This window comes from Homarus americanus, unplaced genomic scaffold (assembly GCF_018991925.1).
Source record: "Homarus americanus isolate GMGI-L3 unplaced genomic scaffold, GMGI_Hamer_2.0 scaffold4582, whole genome shotgun sequence".
Classification (NCBI taxonomy): Eukaryota; Metazoa; Arthropoda; class Malacostraca; order Decapoda; family Nephropidae; genus Homarus; species Homarus americanus.
In genome coordinates this window covers 245,788-260,215 of record NW_024715597.1, presented here as the reverse complement: position 1 = coordinate 260,215, position 14,428 = coordinate 245,788, and the positions used below count along the sequence as shown (strand labels likewise).

Genomic DNA, 14,428 nt, shown 5'->3' with positions numbered 1-14,428 from the left:
TTCTGGTCGTGCCGCATTGCGCCTCTATGTGGCGAGAGGAGGGTTGCTTGTCTGGGAACCGCGAGGACTTGATTTTGGCGAGGCTCCCGCCATGGGAGCGCACCTGTCTCTGCGTTATCTCGGCGACTTACCCACCTTCTAACTGGTGCCTGAGACCATGGGCTACGTCTGTTTCACCATCACATTCTTCTTCAACCCCGCTGTGGAAATAAAACAAAACATTTAACATTTTAACAAATAAAGAACGAACGAACAAAGGCAAGAAAAAATCATGCACTTTGTTAACACCATTCCTAATACTGTTCCTATTCAGTAATGTGTGCTGTAATATTTTTGTTACCAGACATGGAGCCAAAGCCAAGCCTGCCATTTAAAAAGTCATGAAGCCAAAACAACGCTGAAAAATGGCTTCCAGAAGACGAAGGCAGGTCCTCGGGGCGTCACCTCCCCAAGGAGAGCCTCTGGGGGTCGTCACCTGGGCGCCTCATCAACGCCCTTGCAAAGTTCTCTGGGGACTCCACGGTCTCTGGCGGGTCCCAGGGGCACCACCCGCCACTGCCTCACGGTGGTCCACTGGGGTGCTGTCTCTGAGGGCCCTTGGGAGCACTGCTGCCCTTGAATGGCTCCTTGGGGCGCCACCGCTCCAGGGAAGGCCCCTGGAGACGCCACTGCCCCAGCAAGGGCCTATTTAAGCCACCGCTACTAGCAGGACCCTGAGGGCACCACTGCCCCTTGGAGAGCTTTCAGACGCCACCGCCCCTGGGAAGACCCCATGACCGCCGCCACCCCTGTGAATGCCCCAGGCGCTGCCCCTAAGGAGAGCCCCTATGGGCGCAACCACCTCTAGAAGGACCCTGAGGGTGCCACTGCCCCTGGAAAGGCCCTTGGGGACCCGCTACCCCTTAGGAGAACTGTTGGAGCACCACCTGCCCCTGGGAGAGTCCCTGAGGCGCCGATGTCCCTGAGAAGGCCCTGGGGGCGCTGTCCCCTAAGGCCCCCTAGGGGTGCCGTCGCCCTCGGAGGTCCCCTGAGGCGTCACCACCCCTGGAGAGGCCTTAGGGGCGCCACCGCCTCTGGAAGGGCTCCTGGGGGTTCCATCGGCCATAGGATAGCCCCTGGGGTGCCAATGCACTAGCAGGGCCCTTGGAGGACCCTGAGCACCGTCGATGGGAGGACACCTAGGAGCACGCCACCCCTAAGGAGAGCCCCTAGGGGAGCCGTCGCCTTGGGTAGGCCCCTGGAGGCATCACTGCCCCTGCAGATCCCCTGGGGGCGCCACCGCCCTGGGAGGTCCGTTGGGGAGCACTGTTGCTCTGGAAGGGCCCCTTGGGGACACTGCTGCCCATGTGATGACCTCTTGGGAGCCACGCCCAGGGCCCTTGAGGACGCCACCTGCTCCTGGCAGGGTCCTTGAGAGCCACTGCCCTGGAGGCCCCCAGGGCTCCCCCCGAGGGGGCCCGCTGTTCCTGGGGAGAACCCCAGTCACCGCCCCTGGGAGGTTCCTTGAAGGCGCCGCTGTTCCTGGAACGCCGCTGAGGGCACAACTGCTGCTGGAAAGGCCCCTGGGGGCTTTCTCAGAAATTCCCTATTGGTGCCGTCGCCCAGGTGGGCCCTGGAGGTCACGCCCTGGAAAGGCCCTTGGGAGACTCTGCTGCCCCTAGGAGACCCTGGGGCACCACTGCCCCTGGGAGTTTCCCAGGGGCGCTGACCCTTGGAGAACACTGGGGGGCCACAGCACCTGTAAGGGCCCCTGGGAGCGCCACCGCCTCTGGGAGGTCCACTGGAGGTGCTGTTGCCTCTAGGAGGGCCCATTGGGGCGTTGTTGCCCATTGGGGGGCCCGTGGCGGCGCCACCGCCCCTGGAAGGCTCCCTGGGGGTGCCACGGCTCCTGTGATAGCCTGGGCGCCAGCGCCCCTGAGAAGGCCCCTGAGGGCGCCACCGCCCCTGGATGGGGCCCTGGTGGCAGATGCCCCTGGTAGGGCCTCTGTGGGCGCCACCGCCCCTGGAAAGGTCCCTGGGGCGCCACCGCTTTTGACAGGGCCCTAAAGGGCCCCCGGGTACGCCACCGTCCGTGTGAGGACCCCTAAGAGAGCCTTTGGGGGCGCCGACGCCCATGGGTGGGCCCCTGGGGGTATCACTGCCCCTGGGAAATCCCCTGGGGGGCTCCACCGCCTCTGGGCGGGTCCCTGGGAGCACCACCGCGCCTGGAAATGCCCCTGGAGGCTCCTCCGCCTCTGGGAGGTCCACTGAGGGCCCTGTTGCCCCTGGGAGGGTCCCTTGGGGCACCACCGCCCCATAAATGGTCCCCTGCGGCGCCACCGCCCCAGGATGGGCCCCTGGGAGTACCATCACCCCTGGGATACCCACTGACGGCGCCACCGCTCTTGGGAAGGCCCCTGGGGGCGCCACAGCCCCTGGGAGGACCCCTAGAAGCGCCACCACCCCTAAGGCGAGCCTCTGGGGGCGCCGTCGCACCTGGGAGTTCCCTTCGGGGCACCACTGCCGCCCCTGGGGGCGTCACCGTTCCTTGGAGGGCCCCTGTCGGCGCCACCGCCTCTGGCAGGGCCCTAGGAGGGCCCCCGGGTGCGCCACCGCCCCTGCGAGGACCCTGAAGATCGCAGCCTCCCTTGGGAATAACGCTGGAGGCGCCGCTTCCCTGAAGGTGGGCCCCTTGGAGCGCCACCGTCTCTGTTAGGGCCCCTGGGGGGCACGGCTGCCCCTAAAGAGAGCCCCTGGGGCGTGGCCGCCCCCAGGGGACGCCACCGCCTCTGACAGGGCCCCTTGGATCAAAGATACCCCTGGGAGGGCCCCTGGGGGCGCCACCGCCCCTGCGAAGCCCCCTACGAGCGCCGCTGCCCTGAGAGGTCCCCTGGGGGCTCCATCTTCCCTGGAAAGGCCCCTGGGAGGTCCTCTGAGGGCGCCGCTACCCCTTGGAGGGCCCCTGGGGGCGTCGTCGCCCTTAGGAGGGCCCCTGGGGGAGCTACCATCCTTCGGAAGTATTCTGGGGCGCCCCGGCCCATGGGAGGGCCTCTAGGGTCGTCGCCACCCCTAAGGAGGGCCCCTGAGGGCGCAGCCGCCCCTGGGAGGGCCCTTGGAGACGCTACCGCCCCTGGGATCGCATATGCCCCTGGAAGGGCACCTGGGGGCGCCACTGTCTCAGACAGGGCCCCTGGGTACGCCGCCACCCCTGGGAAGGTCCCTGGTGCCGCCACCTCTGTGGGCTGCTGCCTCTGGGAGTGCCCCTGGAGGCGCCACCGCCTCTAAGTAGAGCCCCTGGGGGTACCACCGCCTCTGAGAGGGCACCTGGGGCTGCAGATGCCATTCTAAGGGCCCCTGAGGCGCTACCGCCCTGGGATGTCACTTCGGGGCGGTGTTGCCTCTGGGAGGGCCCCTAGGGGCGCCGTTGCCCTTGGTATGATCCCGGGGTGCCACCGCCCCTGGCAGGACCCTGGGAGGGCCTCCACCGTCCCTGGGAGGACCCCAAGCACCGCCGCCGCCCCTAAGGAGAGCCTCTGAGGGCGACGTCGCCCCTGGGTGGGCCCTTGGGGGGCATCACCACCCCTGGGAAGTCCCCTGGGGAACTCCACTGTCGCTGGAAGGGCCCCTCGGGGCCTCACCGCCTCTGGGAGGTCCACTGGAGGCGCCGTTGCCCCTGTAACGGCCCCTGGAGACGCCACCGCCCTTGGGATGGCTTTTGGGGGCGCCACCGCCCCTGAGAATGCCCCTGGGGGAGCCACCGCCCCTGGGAGGCCTCTGTGGGCGCAACTGCCTCTGGGAAGACCACTGGGGGCGACATCGCTCCTGGCAGGGCCCTGGGAAGACCACCGGGAGAACACAAATGGTCAGCGTAGATGGTGTTAAATCTGAGTGGGGCTGTGTAACCAGTGGGGTTCCCCAGGGGTCAGTACTAGGCCCACTCTTGTTCATAATCTACATAAACGATCTAGATACTGGGATCAGCAGTGACATAAGCAAATTTGCGGATGACGCCAAAATATGGCGGCAGATTAATTCCGGGTAGGATGAAAATGCACAACAGGAGGATTTAAATAAACTGCAGGAGTGGTCAGAAAAATGGCAAATGATATTCAACACCAGTAAATGCAGCGTACTTAATATTGGAAGAACAAATACTGTCAATGTATACAGCCTTAACAACATTAACCTAGAGAAGTCGATTTGTGAAAGAGACCTAGGGGTACTTGTAAGCCCGGACCTACGGCCTAGAAAACAGCGCGTTAATGTTCGAAATAAGGCAAACAGAGTATTGGGTATTATATCTAGAAGTGTAAGTAATAAGAGTGCAGAGGTCTTAATGCAACTATATCTTGCGCTAGTCAGGCCGCACTTCGATTATGCGGTTCAGTTCTGGTGCCCTTATTATAGAATGGATATCAATTCACTAGAGTCGGTGCAGCGAAGAATGACGAAAATAATTCCGGGACTTAGAAACCTTCCATATCAGGATAGGTTAAAGAAACTAAACTTGCATTCCCTAGAAAGACGAAGAGCGCGGGGAGATATGATAGAAGTATTTAAGTGGGTGAAAGGAATCAATAAAGGGGATATAGATAAAGTTCTTATAATATCCGAGCAGGATAGGACTCGAACCAACGAATTTAAGTTGGATAAGTTTAGGTTTAGGAGGGAGATAGGATGGAACTGGTTCACAAATAGGGTGGTGGACCAGTGGAACAAGCTTAGCAACTATGTAGTTAGTGCTGGAACGCTGGAAAGTTTCAAAAGGAGACTGGATAGATTCATGGATGATAGAGAGTGGTAGTAACTCTCGACAGGAGCTGCCATGCACAGGCCAACCGGCCTATTGCAGACTCCTTATTTTCTTATGTTCTTATGTTCTTATGTTACAAGACGACTACGGATTAATCCATAAGTTTACTTTAGTAATGCAAAAGTCACCACAGGGGATAAGGGAATTCTTGTATCAGTCATAATACATATGATCATCACAAACAAATGTGTGTGTGTGTGTGTGTGTGTGTGTGTGTGTGTGTGTGTGTGTGTGTGTGTGTGTGTGTGTGTGTGTGTGTGTGTGTGTTAACCCAAGGCTATAAGGATGACGTCACAACAAAAACAATCCTTAGCTTGTAAGCGTCACACGTCGCTTCAGGAAGAGAGGGGGGAAACAAACGGAGACTTCCCTTCTTGGTCACTTACCGATTTTCAATCATTCTAAGCAATTTTTATACATGTTAATAAATTCCAGGTTCAAATAACAGTAAAAAAGGACGGCGATCATGTCTACTAGCCCTGAGGACATGGTGTTCCCGTGTCAGAGTTAAATATGAACCCCTCACGGCATATGGAACAATTCATCATACTCTACTGTGTTGATAAAGACTGTCTCACATACTTATTACTGTGGATGACAAATGGCCGATCTTGTAAAACATGTTTTAGGTAAACGAAAAAAATGTAATATGGTAATACACGGCCAATTATGTATGTAAATATTGAACTGAGAAGAGTGTGACCTCTCTCTCTCTCTCTCTCTCTCTCTCTCTCTCTCTCTCTCTCTCTCTCTCTCTCTCTCTCTCTCTCTGTGTGTGGTGACTATTAACGTTCCTCCAACTGCCTCTGCTAAACGGTTAGGTTCCTCGTATAAATAGCTTTCAATTTAGAATAAACGACCATGGGCCTCCGGGTTATTCGTCCGGTAATTCCGATAAACAGACGCGGGTTTTTAGAGATATGGTTCCTTTATGTTAACGAGAGGACCGAGTCACCGCGCGTATAAAAAGGTTGACAGTCCGGGGAGGAGACGGAGGCGAGAGTTTGAAGGTCATATAACACACGGACGGTTCTTGACGGGTCCCATCAATAAAATAATCTACTTCTTCTTCTGAATATATTCATCATAAGAAACAGATCAACTTATTCGTCTACCTATGTAAACTACTTCAGCGTACGTCTATGTATGTATGTATGTATGTATGTATGTATGTATGTATGTATGTATGTATGTATGTATGTATGTACATACTGTATGTAGGGGCGAATGGAGGAGTGTGAAAATGGAGGAGGGTGTGGAGAGGGAATGGAGAGGGGGTGTGGATGGGGGAATGGAGGAGAGTGTGGATGGGGGAATGGGGGAGGGGTGTGGAGGAATTGGAGGAGGGTTGTGGAGGAGGGTGGAGGAGGGGTGTGGAAGGGGAATGGAGGGAATGGAGGAGGGGAATGGAGGAAGGGTGTGGAAAGAATGGAGGAGGGGTGTGAAGGGAAAATGGAGGAGGGTGTGGAAGGGGGAATAGGGAGGGGTGTGGAGGGAAATGGAGGAGAGGTGTGGATGGGGAATGGGGAGGGGTGTGGAGGTGGAGGAGGGGTGTGGAGGAGGGTGGTGGGGTGTGGAAGGGAATGGAGGGAGGGGTGTGGGAGAATGAAGGGAGGGGGGGTGTGGAAGGGGAATGGAGGAGGGGTGTGGAGGGAATTGGAGGAAAGGTGTGGAGAATTGGAGGGGGTGTGGAAGGGGGAATGGAGGAGGGGTGTGGAGGGAATGGAGGAGGGTGTGGAGAGGTATTAGGAGGGGTGTTGGTGGGGGAATGGAGGGAGGTGTGGAGGAGGGAAGAATGGAGGAGGGGTGTGGGAGGGAGGAATGGAGGAGGGGTGTGGGGAGGGAATGGAGGAGGGGGTGTGGGAGGGAGGGTGTGGGGAGGGAGAGGTGTGGGAGAATGGAGGAATGGTGTGGGAGGGGAATGGAGGAGGGGTGTGGATGGGAGAATGGAGGAGAGGTGTGGACGGGGGAATGGGGGTGTGGAAGGGGTAATGGAGGGAGGGTGTGGAGGGGAATGGGGAGAGGTGTGGAAGGGAGAATGGAGGAGGAGTATGGAAGGGGGAATGGAGGTTGGGTATGGAGGAAATGGAGAAAAGATGTGGAAGAGAATGAGGAGGGGTGTGGAGAGTTGGGAGGGTGGGTGTGGAAGGGGAATGGAGGAGGGATGTGGGGGAAATGAAGGAGGGGTGTGGAAGGGGGAATGGAGGAGGGGTGTGGAGGAAATGGAGGAAAGAGTATGGGGATGCAGGAGGGGTGGGGTAGGGGGATGGAGGAAGGGTGTGGGAGGAAAGGAGGTGGAGGGAGCTGGGGGGTGGAGGGAGGAGGGGTGTGGATGGGAAGGGCAGTGGTGTGGAGGGAGGATGGAGGATGGGTATGGAGGGGGATGTGAGGAGGGGGTGTGGCAGGGGGGAGAATGGAGGAGGGTGTGGAAGGGGGGATTGGAGAATGGATGTGGGAGGAGGGCGTGGAGGGGAGGGAGGGAGGGATGTGGAGTGGAATGGAGAGGGGGTGTGGAGGGTAGTTGAGGAGGTGTGGGAGAAGGGGAATGGAGGGGTGTGGAGGGGGTAATGGAGGAGGAGTGTGGCAGAGGGAAATGGAGGAGGGATGTGGGAGGGAATTGAGGAGGGGGGTGTGTGGCAGGGGGAGAATGGAGGAGGGTGGGAGAGGGAAATGGAGGATGGATGTGGGAGGAGGGGCGTGGAGGGAGGAGGAGGGATGTGGGTGGAATGGAGGAGGGGGTGTGGAGGGTATTTGAGGAGGGGTGTGGAAGGGGGAATGGAGGAGGGGTGTGGAGGGGGTAATGGAGGAAGGGTGTGAAGGATGGAATGGAGAGGGAATGGAGGAGTGTGGGAGAGAGGAAACGGAGGAGGGGGTGTGGAAGGGGAATGGAGGAGGGGTGCGGGGTTGGAAATGAAGGGAATGGTGGAGGAGACTGGAGCAGGGGTGTGGGAGGGGGGTGGAAAAAGGGTTTGGAGGGAATGGAGGAGGGGTGCATGAGGAAAATGGAAAGTTAGGAGAGTTAATGGAAGAGGGTTGTGGGGAAAAAAAGACCACACACAATTCAAAAAAGACCCCTTAAAGAAAACCCCAGAAAAATACCTATACTAAACTCCCCCCTTTAAAAATAAATAAAATAAATAAATAAATGTATCAAGCAACGTACAATCATTATTTGAGACGGGTCCTTTACCTTATAATGAATTTATAGCCAGGTGTCCCAGTGGCGGCCTTAAGGTTCACCTGAGCGCCCCCCCTCACCAGGTAATCAATAAGCGATGAACACACTTGCGGTAAGTGGTGCATTAACTGATGATTAGAACTGCACTTGTTATAGGGTGACCTGAAGTAGTGAGGTCTCTCTCTCTCTCTCTCTCTCTCTCTCTCTCTCTCTCTCGTGTGTGTACAGACGCGTGTGTGTGTGTGTGTTCGTTTGTGCATTTTAAATATGTCTTCTTCACGATAGTAATTACTATGATCAAATAACCACTAATAATAACACAGACAGAAATATATAACATAACATAACGCATAACTCCCACCCATCCATAAACAAAAATACATATATATTTATTCCGTGGTTAATTAAATTTTATATACCTGAGATTCATAAGTTTATTTCCATTACTAATAAAATCGTTATCTCTTATCTCTCGTAATCAGTTAGTTTCATTACAGGTGCAGGTGACGGCGGGTTAAAAGAACAACATTCAGTTAACTTTTAATTATTACTTTTTTATCAATCAAAGCTTCTGTAAGTGTATATCTTGTAAGAGTGTATCCCTGGGTGTATGTATATGTATATTATTAAGTTTGTCAGTATACAAATGTAGATTTGTATACAAGATTAGGTAAAAAATTCATAGCTGTTCGTATGTGTGCGAGTGGTGTGGGTGTATGTGTATATATGTATGTGCGTCTTTATATGTACATTTGTGTGTAAAGATTAACATTTTTAACTATTACACATTAACATCTTAACTACCTAACTAACTACACCATTGCAAACTATTATATTTCTTTAACTAAACTGACTAATGCAAATTGTTAATCCACTTACTCAAATCGACTAAGGAAAATATTGCAAACTGACAATAATACTTAAAATTGAAGTAAATGTGAAGTTAATCGAGTCAATAATTTACTACTTACTTAAAACACTTGAGTAACCTAATTGTGCAAAATATTCACTCTGTATTTAAATTTTTTTTTTTTGTTGAGTTACAAATCTATAAATACTTGATCAAAATGTTTTAGGTTAAGGTTAAATTTGCGACTCGTAAGGCAATGATAAACCAACTATGAAAATAAACTCTATATATATTTAATAGTGATTTATCAATATTTACACATTTTAAACTAATCATCGTTCACCACTGAGTAAAAATATGTAAAGAAATATATAAACAGATGATATATACTCATTAAAGTCATAACTAATCACTCAGTCACAAGTGGTGGAGGATGATGACCTGACCTCATTAATTATCACTCATGACCTCAAATGATGATACCTTCGATAAGCTGTTCACGTAAATCAAACACTAATTGATCAAGTCTCACAGATGACGTCAACTTCAACTAATGAACTTGGGGAAAATTCCACCATAGGAAGTTTTTTTTTTTTCCCTAGTTCTGATGTCGTGATGTGAGGTGAGATTAGGGTAGGATACGTTAGACAAGTTAGCTCAAAAAACTGTAAATTATCGTCATATACCAAGTAACACACACACACATACACACACACACACACACACACACACCACCCCCACACACACACACACAACACCACACCACACCCACACACACACACCACACACACACACACACACACACACACACACACACACACACACACACACAAACTACACCACACCACACACACACACACACACACACACACACACACCACACCACACCACACACACACAAACCACACCACAACACCACACACACACACAACCCACCACACACACACACACACACACACACACACACACACACACACACACACACACACACACACACACACACACACACACACACACACACACACACACCACACACACACACACACACACACACACACACACACACACACACACACACACACACACACACCACACACACACACACACACCACACACACACACACACACACACACACACACACACACACACACACACACACACACACACACACACACACACACACACACACACACACACACACACGGGACTCACTTTCGCTGGAAGCAATTACTTATTTATTTTTCCACTGACATCTGTTTATGACTTGCCATAAATATGAATATAATGACATTTTCTATTTCCTTATGCAAACTTGAATCATACATTAATATAGCGGCCCAGAGTGACTCATGTCGCAGTTTGTGAGTGTAGAGTTAACTTGTGTGAGGGAGAACTCTCTCTCACCGTCCATATAGGATGAGAACTGTCTCAACAAAGTCTCTCGTCCACATAAATCCTGGGTGACCACAAGACAAATGTCAATCGTGTAATGATTCCCAACATCGTGTACTTTACAGGGCTGTGTCCCTCGTCCCGGGCCAACACCCTGTCAATCCTCATATTCTTTAAAGACCATAACCGACATCTAATCCACGGGGTGCTCGACCTTAACAGCAGATGGTGAGCGTTATCTTCCAGGGCGACACTTTAACCCACACAACCCATTTTCCAGTCTGGTCTCTTGTTCCAGAATGTATCGTCCAGGACTGGTTGTGCTGGAGTAGACGCGTCGATATATAGTCAGGTGGCCCCTTGAGGCTCCAGCCGTCACAAGAATGTAGAGTTCTCTGTCAAAACACTAAAGTGTAATACGAGGTCGCCTCTTGACAGACTCCGGCAAAAAAATGGTTTCTTTTTCAGCTCCGCGTCGATCGTCTTTTGTTTCCATTGACCGGTCTGCCTTTACTATCATTTCTCCATCGCTACTCATTTCCAGGAATTTTCAGCAATCAAACAATCTTAATCTGTATTTCCCCGCCATTCTCCAGACAGCTGGGATGTTACGCCATTTCGTTTCTGTGTCATCCTCGACCGCCTTCCTTGTCATTTGCTGTCCTGGTGATATCCTCGACCCTACGTCTATATTAGCTCCTCCGAGAGACGCCGTCGGCCGAAATTGTACAAGAGGAGCTCAGCAGAACGAATCAATGACACGGGTTATATGTATTACTTAAGCGGAAGTCACAGCCGTAGTGAAGGAAGCGGTGGCGGGCCATGTTGTCAAGTAATCGAGCACGTGCGCAAAGGATGTCGACGATTTAGCACACAAGCATGTCTATTTTTTTGCCCTTGCCGTCACTTCACAAGATAATTTCTACAGGTATTAATTTCCAAGGCTGTAATTACGTCTACCACCTATTTAATAGGAGTGAATAATAAACCTCGGGGTTGTGAATGTATATGTGGGAAGACGAACTCTATGCCATTCTCACCCCGACCAAAGTTTCTACCCAGGATTCTCCCGACCTGTTGTGTTGGCTGGCCAGGAACGCGTCAAACGTCCTCACACGCCGGGAAGGTTGGGCGAGAGGGAGTTTCGCGTCCCGACCACAGGATATATCAGTGACGGGCCGGCCGTGGGACCAATTCATCAAGGTATTATCTTTTCAGCGCCGCCACCGCTGTCGTGTTGTACAAAACCGTAGAGGGCGGCCAATGGCAGTATCGCGGGCTTACACGTGTTTCCCTGTGGCGCTAATGTCAGCTGGTTATCGCCCTGTGTTAACAAGACGATTTTATCGCATTGAAGAAGATTGCCGCTAAACACAGCGTTTTATCAACTCCCGCTGTGTGTTTCCTGTGTAGGAGATTCTCTAATGTAACAATTTGGAGTAAATTTGATAATTGTCGGTAAGCTGTTAAACTAGGTGACAAAAATAAATATTATGCAAAGCTGTGTGAAAACATAATATATATATATATATATATATATATATATATATATATATATATATATATATATATATATATATATATATATATATATATATATATATATATAAAGTGTCTCAGTATTTAATATAATTTTAGCTGTCACCAAGTTTATTAGCGACAATTTCACACTCAGTCATTCTCGGAGAAAATAATTTCTACGTTGGTTCAGCTCCTGAGTATCTCTCAATTTTTGTATTTTATATATATTTTGTTATTGTCTAATACAATATTAAATCTATATAACTCAGATACAATACACAGTGCAATCATTTAACAACAAAATCATTTGAGTTCAACAGTAAAGCGTGTTTATGTTAACAGTGTGAGGGTCCAGAGACAACAACACTCACTCTAGCAAGGAGAGAAACACTCAGTGTGTCTCACTGGTGTTGGGTCTCGGCTTTACCAGTGTGTGGGGGTTGGTCTTCTACATCAGTGACCTCCAGTAATGTATGCCTGGAGAATACAGTAGGTGGGAGGATGTGGAGGGAGAGGGAGGGAGAGAGGGGGTGAAAGGGGAAGGTGGAGGGAGAGGGTGGATGTGGAGGGAGAGGGGAGAAAGGGGTGAAAGGGGAAGGTTGAGAGAGAGGTGGATGGTGGAGGGAGAGGGAGAGAAAGGGGGAGTGAAGGGGAAGGTGGAGAGAAAGGAGTGTGGAGGGAGAGGGAGGGAGAGAGGGGTGTTAAGGGCGAAGTGGGAGGTGGAGGGTAGATGCGGTGGGATGGCGGATAAAAGTGGAGGTGGAGGAACAGGGTAAGTGGGAGGTAGAAGAGGGTGGAAGGTGGAGGGAGAAGTGGAGAAGAACGAGGGAGAGAGAGAAGGACATGAACTTAGGAAAATGTTGTCACTATGTTTATAAAAAGTGTCTCAGATTTTGATGAGGATCGCGTTAATGTTTGTGTGCGTGTGTGTGTGTGTGTGTGTGTGTGTGTGTGTGTGTGTGTGTGTGTGTGTGTGTGTGTGTGTGTGTGTGTGTGTGTGTGTGTGTGTGTGTGTGTGTGTGTGTGTGTGTGTGTGTGGTGTGTGCTGTGTGTGCGTGCTTGTGTGTGTGTGTGTGTGTGTGCTTGTATGTGTGTGTGTATGTATACATTTTTCTGAGACACTATAAGTTGTATGAGGAATCCATTGAGACCTTTAAATAACTTAAGAGTGTATTATATTTTACGTTTTACTTAAATTAATGGACACTTTCACACCACAAGGCTCAAGGAACAAGGCAATTCGTTATGTAAACAATCCCTGTAGAGAATCCAACGCTAACAATCGCTTGGGAAATGTCATCGCTGGTGTGGGCGTTACCAAACCAACCTTCCTTAACACTGTATCGTTAAATTACTCTAAAATTGCTTGATTATCTTTAATAATATTCTTCATAGAGCCATCCAAGTCAACAATAAACTTCTTTTAATTATTACTGTAAGTCATCCAGTAAGATTCATTTATATATTCTTAAGTCACCCAGTAAGATTCATTTATATATTCTTAAGTCTTCCAGTAAGATTCATTTATATATTCTATCATAATTAATTAATCACTAACAACAAATGATTAATCTGAAGGGAAATTATACAAAGAATTATAGTCAAAAAATTAATAGCTACTTATTGATATTTTTTTTCCAGTGCGGTCATCAGGAGTAGTTTAATTACACCTTTCATTATCGTCTCGGGAGGTGTAATTTTAGGTCAAAGGTTAAAGACGCCAGAACGTTACCTGGAGGGGGGAGGGGGGGAGACCTACAGACACACACACACACACACACACACACACACACACACACACTGGTCCTCTATAGTGAACAACAACAACAATCACAGCCACACACTGGTCCTCTATAGTGAACAACAACAACAATCACAGCCACACTTTGGTCCTCCTATAGTGAACAACAACAATCACAGCCACACACTGGTCCTCTATAGTGAACAACAACATAATCAGCCACCACACTGGTCCTCTATAGTGAACAGCAACAACAATCACAGCCACACACTGGTCCTCTATGAAGTGAACAACAGCAACAATCACAGCCACACTGGTCACTCTACCAATTGAACAACAACAACAATCACAGCCACACACTGGTCCTCTATAGTGAACAACAACAACAATCCACAGCCACACACTGGTCCTCTATAGTGAACAACAACAACAATCACAGCCACACACTGTGGTCCTCTACCAGTGAACAACAACAACAATCACAGCCACACACTGGTCCTCTATAGTGAACAACAACAACAATCACAGCCACACACTGGTCCTTTATAGTGAACAACAACAACAATCACAGCCACACACTGGTCCTCTATAGTGAACAACAACAACAATCACAGCCACACACTGGTCCTCTATAGTAAACAACAACAACAATCACAGCCACACACTGGTCCTCTATAGTGAACAACAACAACAATCACAGCCACACACTGGTCCTCTCCCTCCCCCTCATTCCCACTCTTCTCCCTATCTTCTATTCTTTCCACTATCCTGGTTTCTTCACACTCTAGCCTCCTATCACTTCCCTTTCGTTACTTCCTTTACTTTCTCACTTCCCTCTTTTACTCCATTTCCCTCTCTCCTCCTCCATTACCCTTTTCTCTCTTTCATTTCACATTATCTTTCCCTCCAAACTCTCCTCTCTCCCTCTCTCCCTCTCCCTCTCCCCCTTCATC

At 50.6% G+C, this 14,428-nt stretch overlaps 2 protein-coding genes across 2 annotated transcripts; one reads left to right on the top strand and one right to left on the bottom strand.

Annotated features, from left to right (window-relative positions):
- Positions 1 to 988: 988 nt before the first annotated feature.
- LOC121857911 (basic salivary proline-rich protein 1-like) lies at positions 989 to 2,115 on the bottom strand. The gene is made up of 2 exons (XM_042354158.1): positions 1,487 to 2,115; positions 989 to 1,178 (listed from the first exon to the last, which is right to left on the bottom strand). Exons 1-2 carry the CDS (start codon positions 2,113 to 2,115, stop codon positions 989 to 991), a joined length of 819 nt encoding a protein of 272 aa, XP_042210092.1.
- A 95-nt stretch (positions 2,116 to 2,210) lies between these two features.
- Positions 2,211 to 2,612, top strand: LOC121857910 (proline-rich proteoglycan 2-like). Its single transcript, XM_042354157.1, has one exon. The coding sequence runs from the start codon at positions 2,211 to 2,213 to the stop codon at positions 2,610 to 2,612; it is 402 nt and encodes a 133-aa protein (XP_042210091.1).
- The last annotated feature ends 11,816 nt before the right edge of the window (positions 2,613 to 14,428 follow it).

Excerpts from the sequence above, each read along its gene's own strand:
- LOC121857911 (XM_042354158.1), bottom strand. The coding sequence starts at position 2,115 with ATGGGCGTCGGCGCCCCCAAAGGCTCTCTTAGGGGTCCTCACACGGAC. Across the intron at positions 1,179-1,486 it reads CAAGGAACCTCCCAGGGGCG|GTGTCCTCCCATCGACGGTG; the intron begins GTGACTGGGGTT and ends GCGTGCTCCTAG.
- LOC121857910 (XM_042354157.1), top strand. The coding sequence starts at position 2,211 with ATGCCCCTGGAGGCTCCTCCGCCTCTGGGAGGTCCACTGAGGGCCCTG.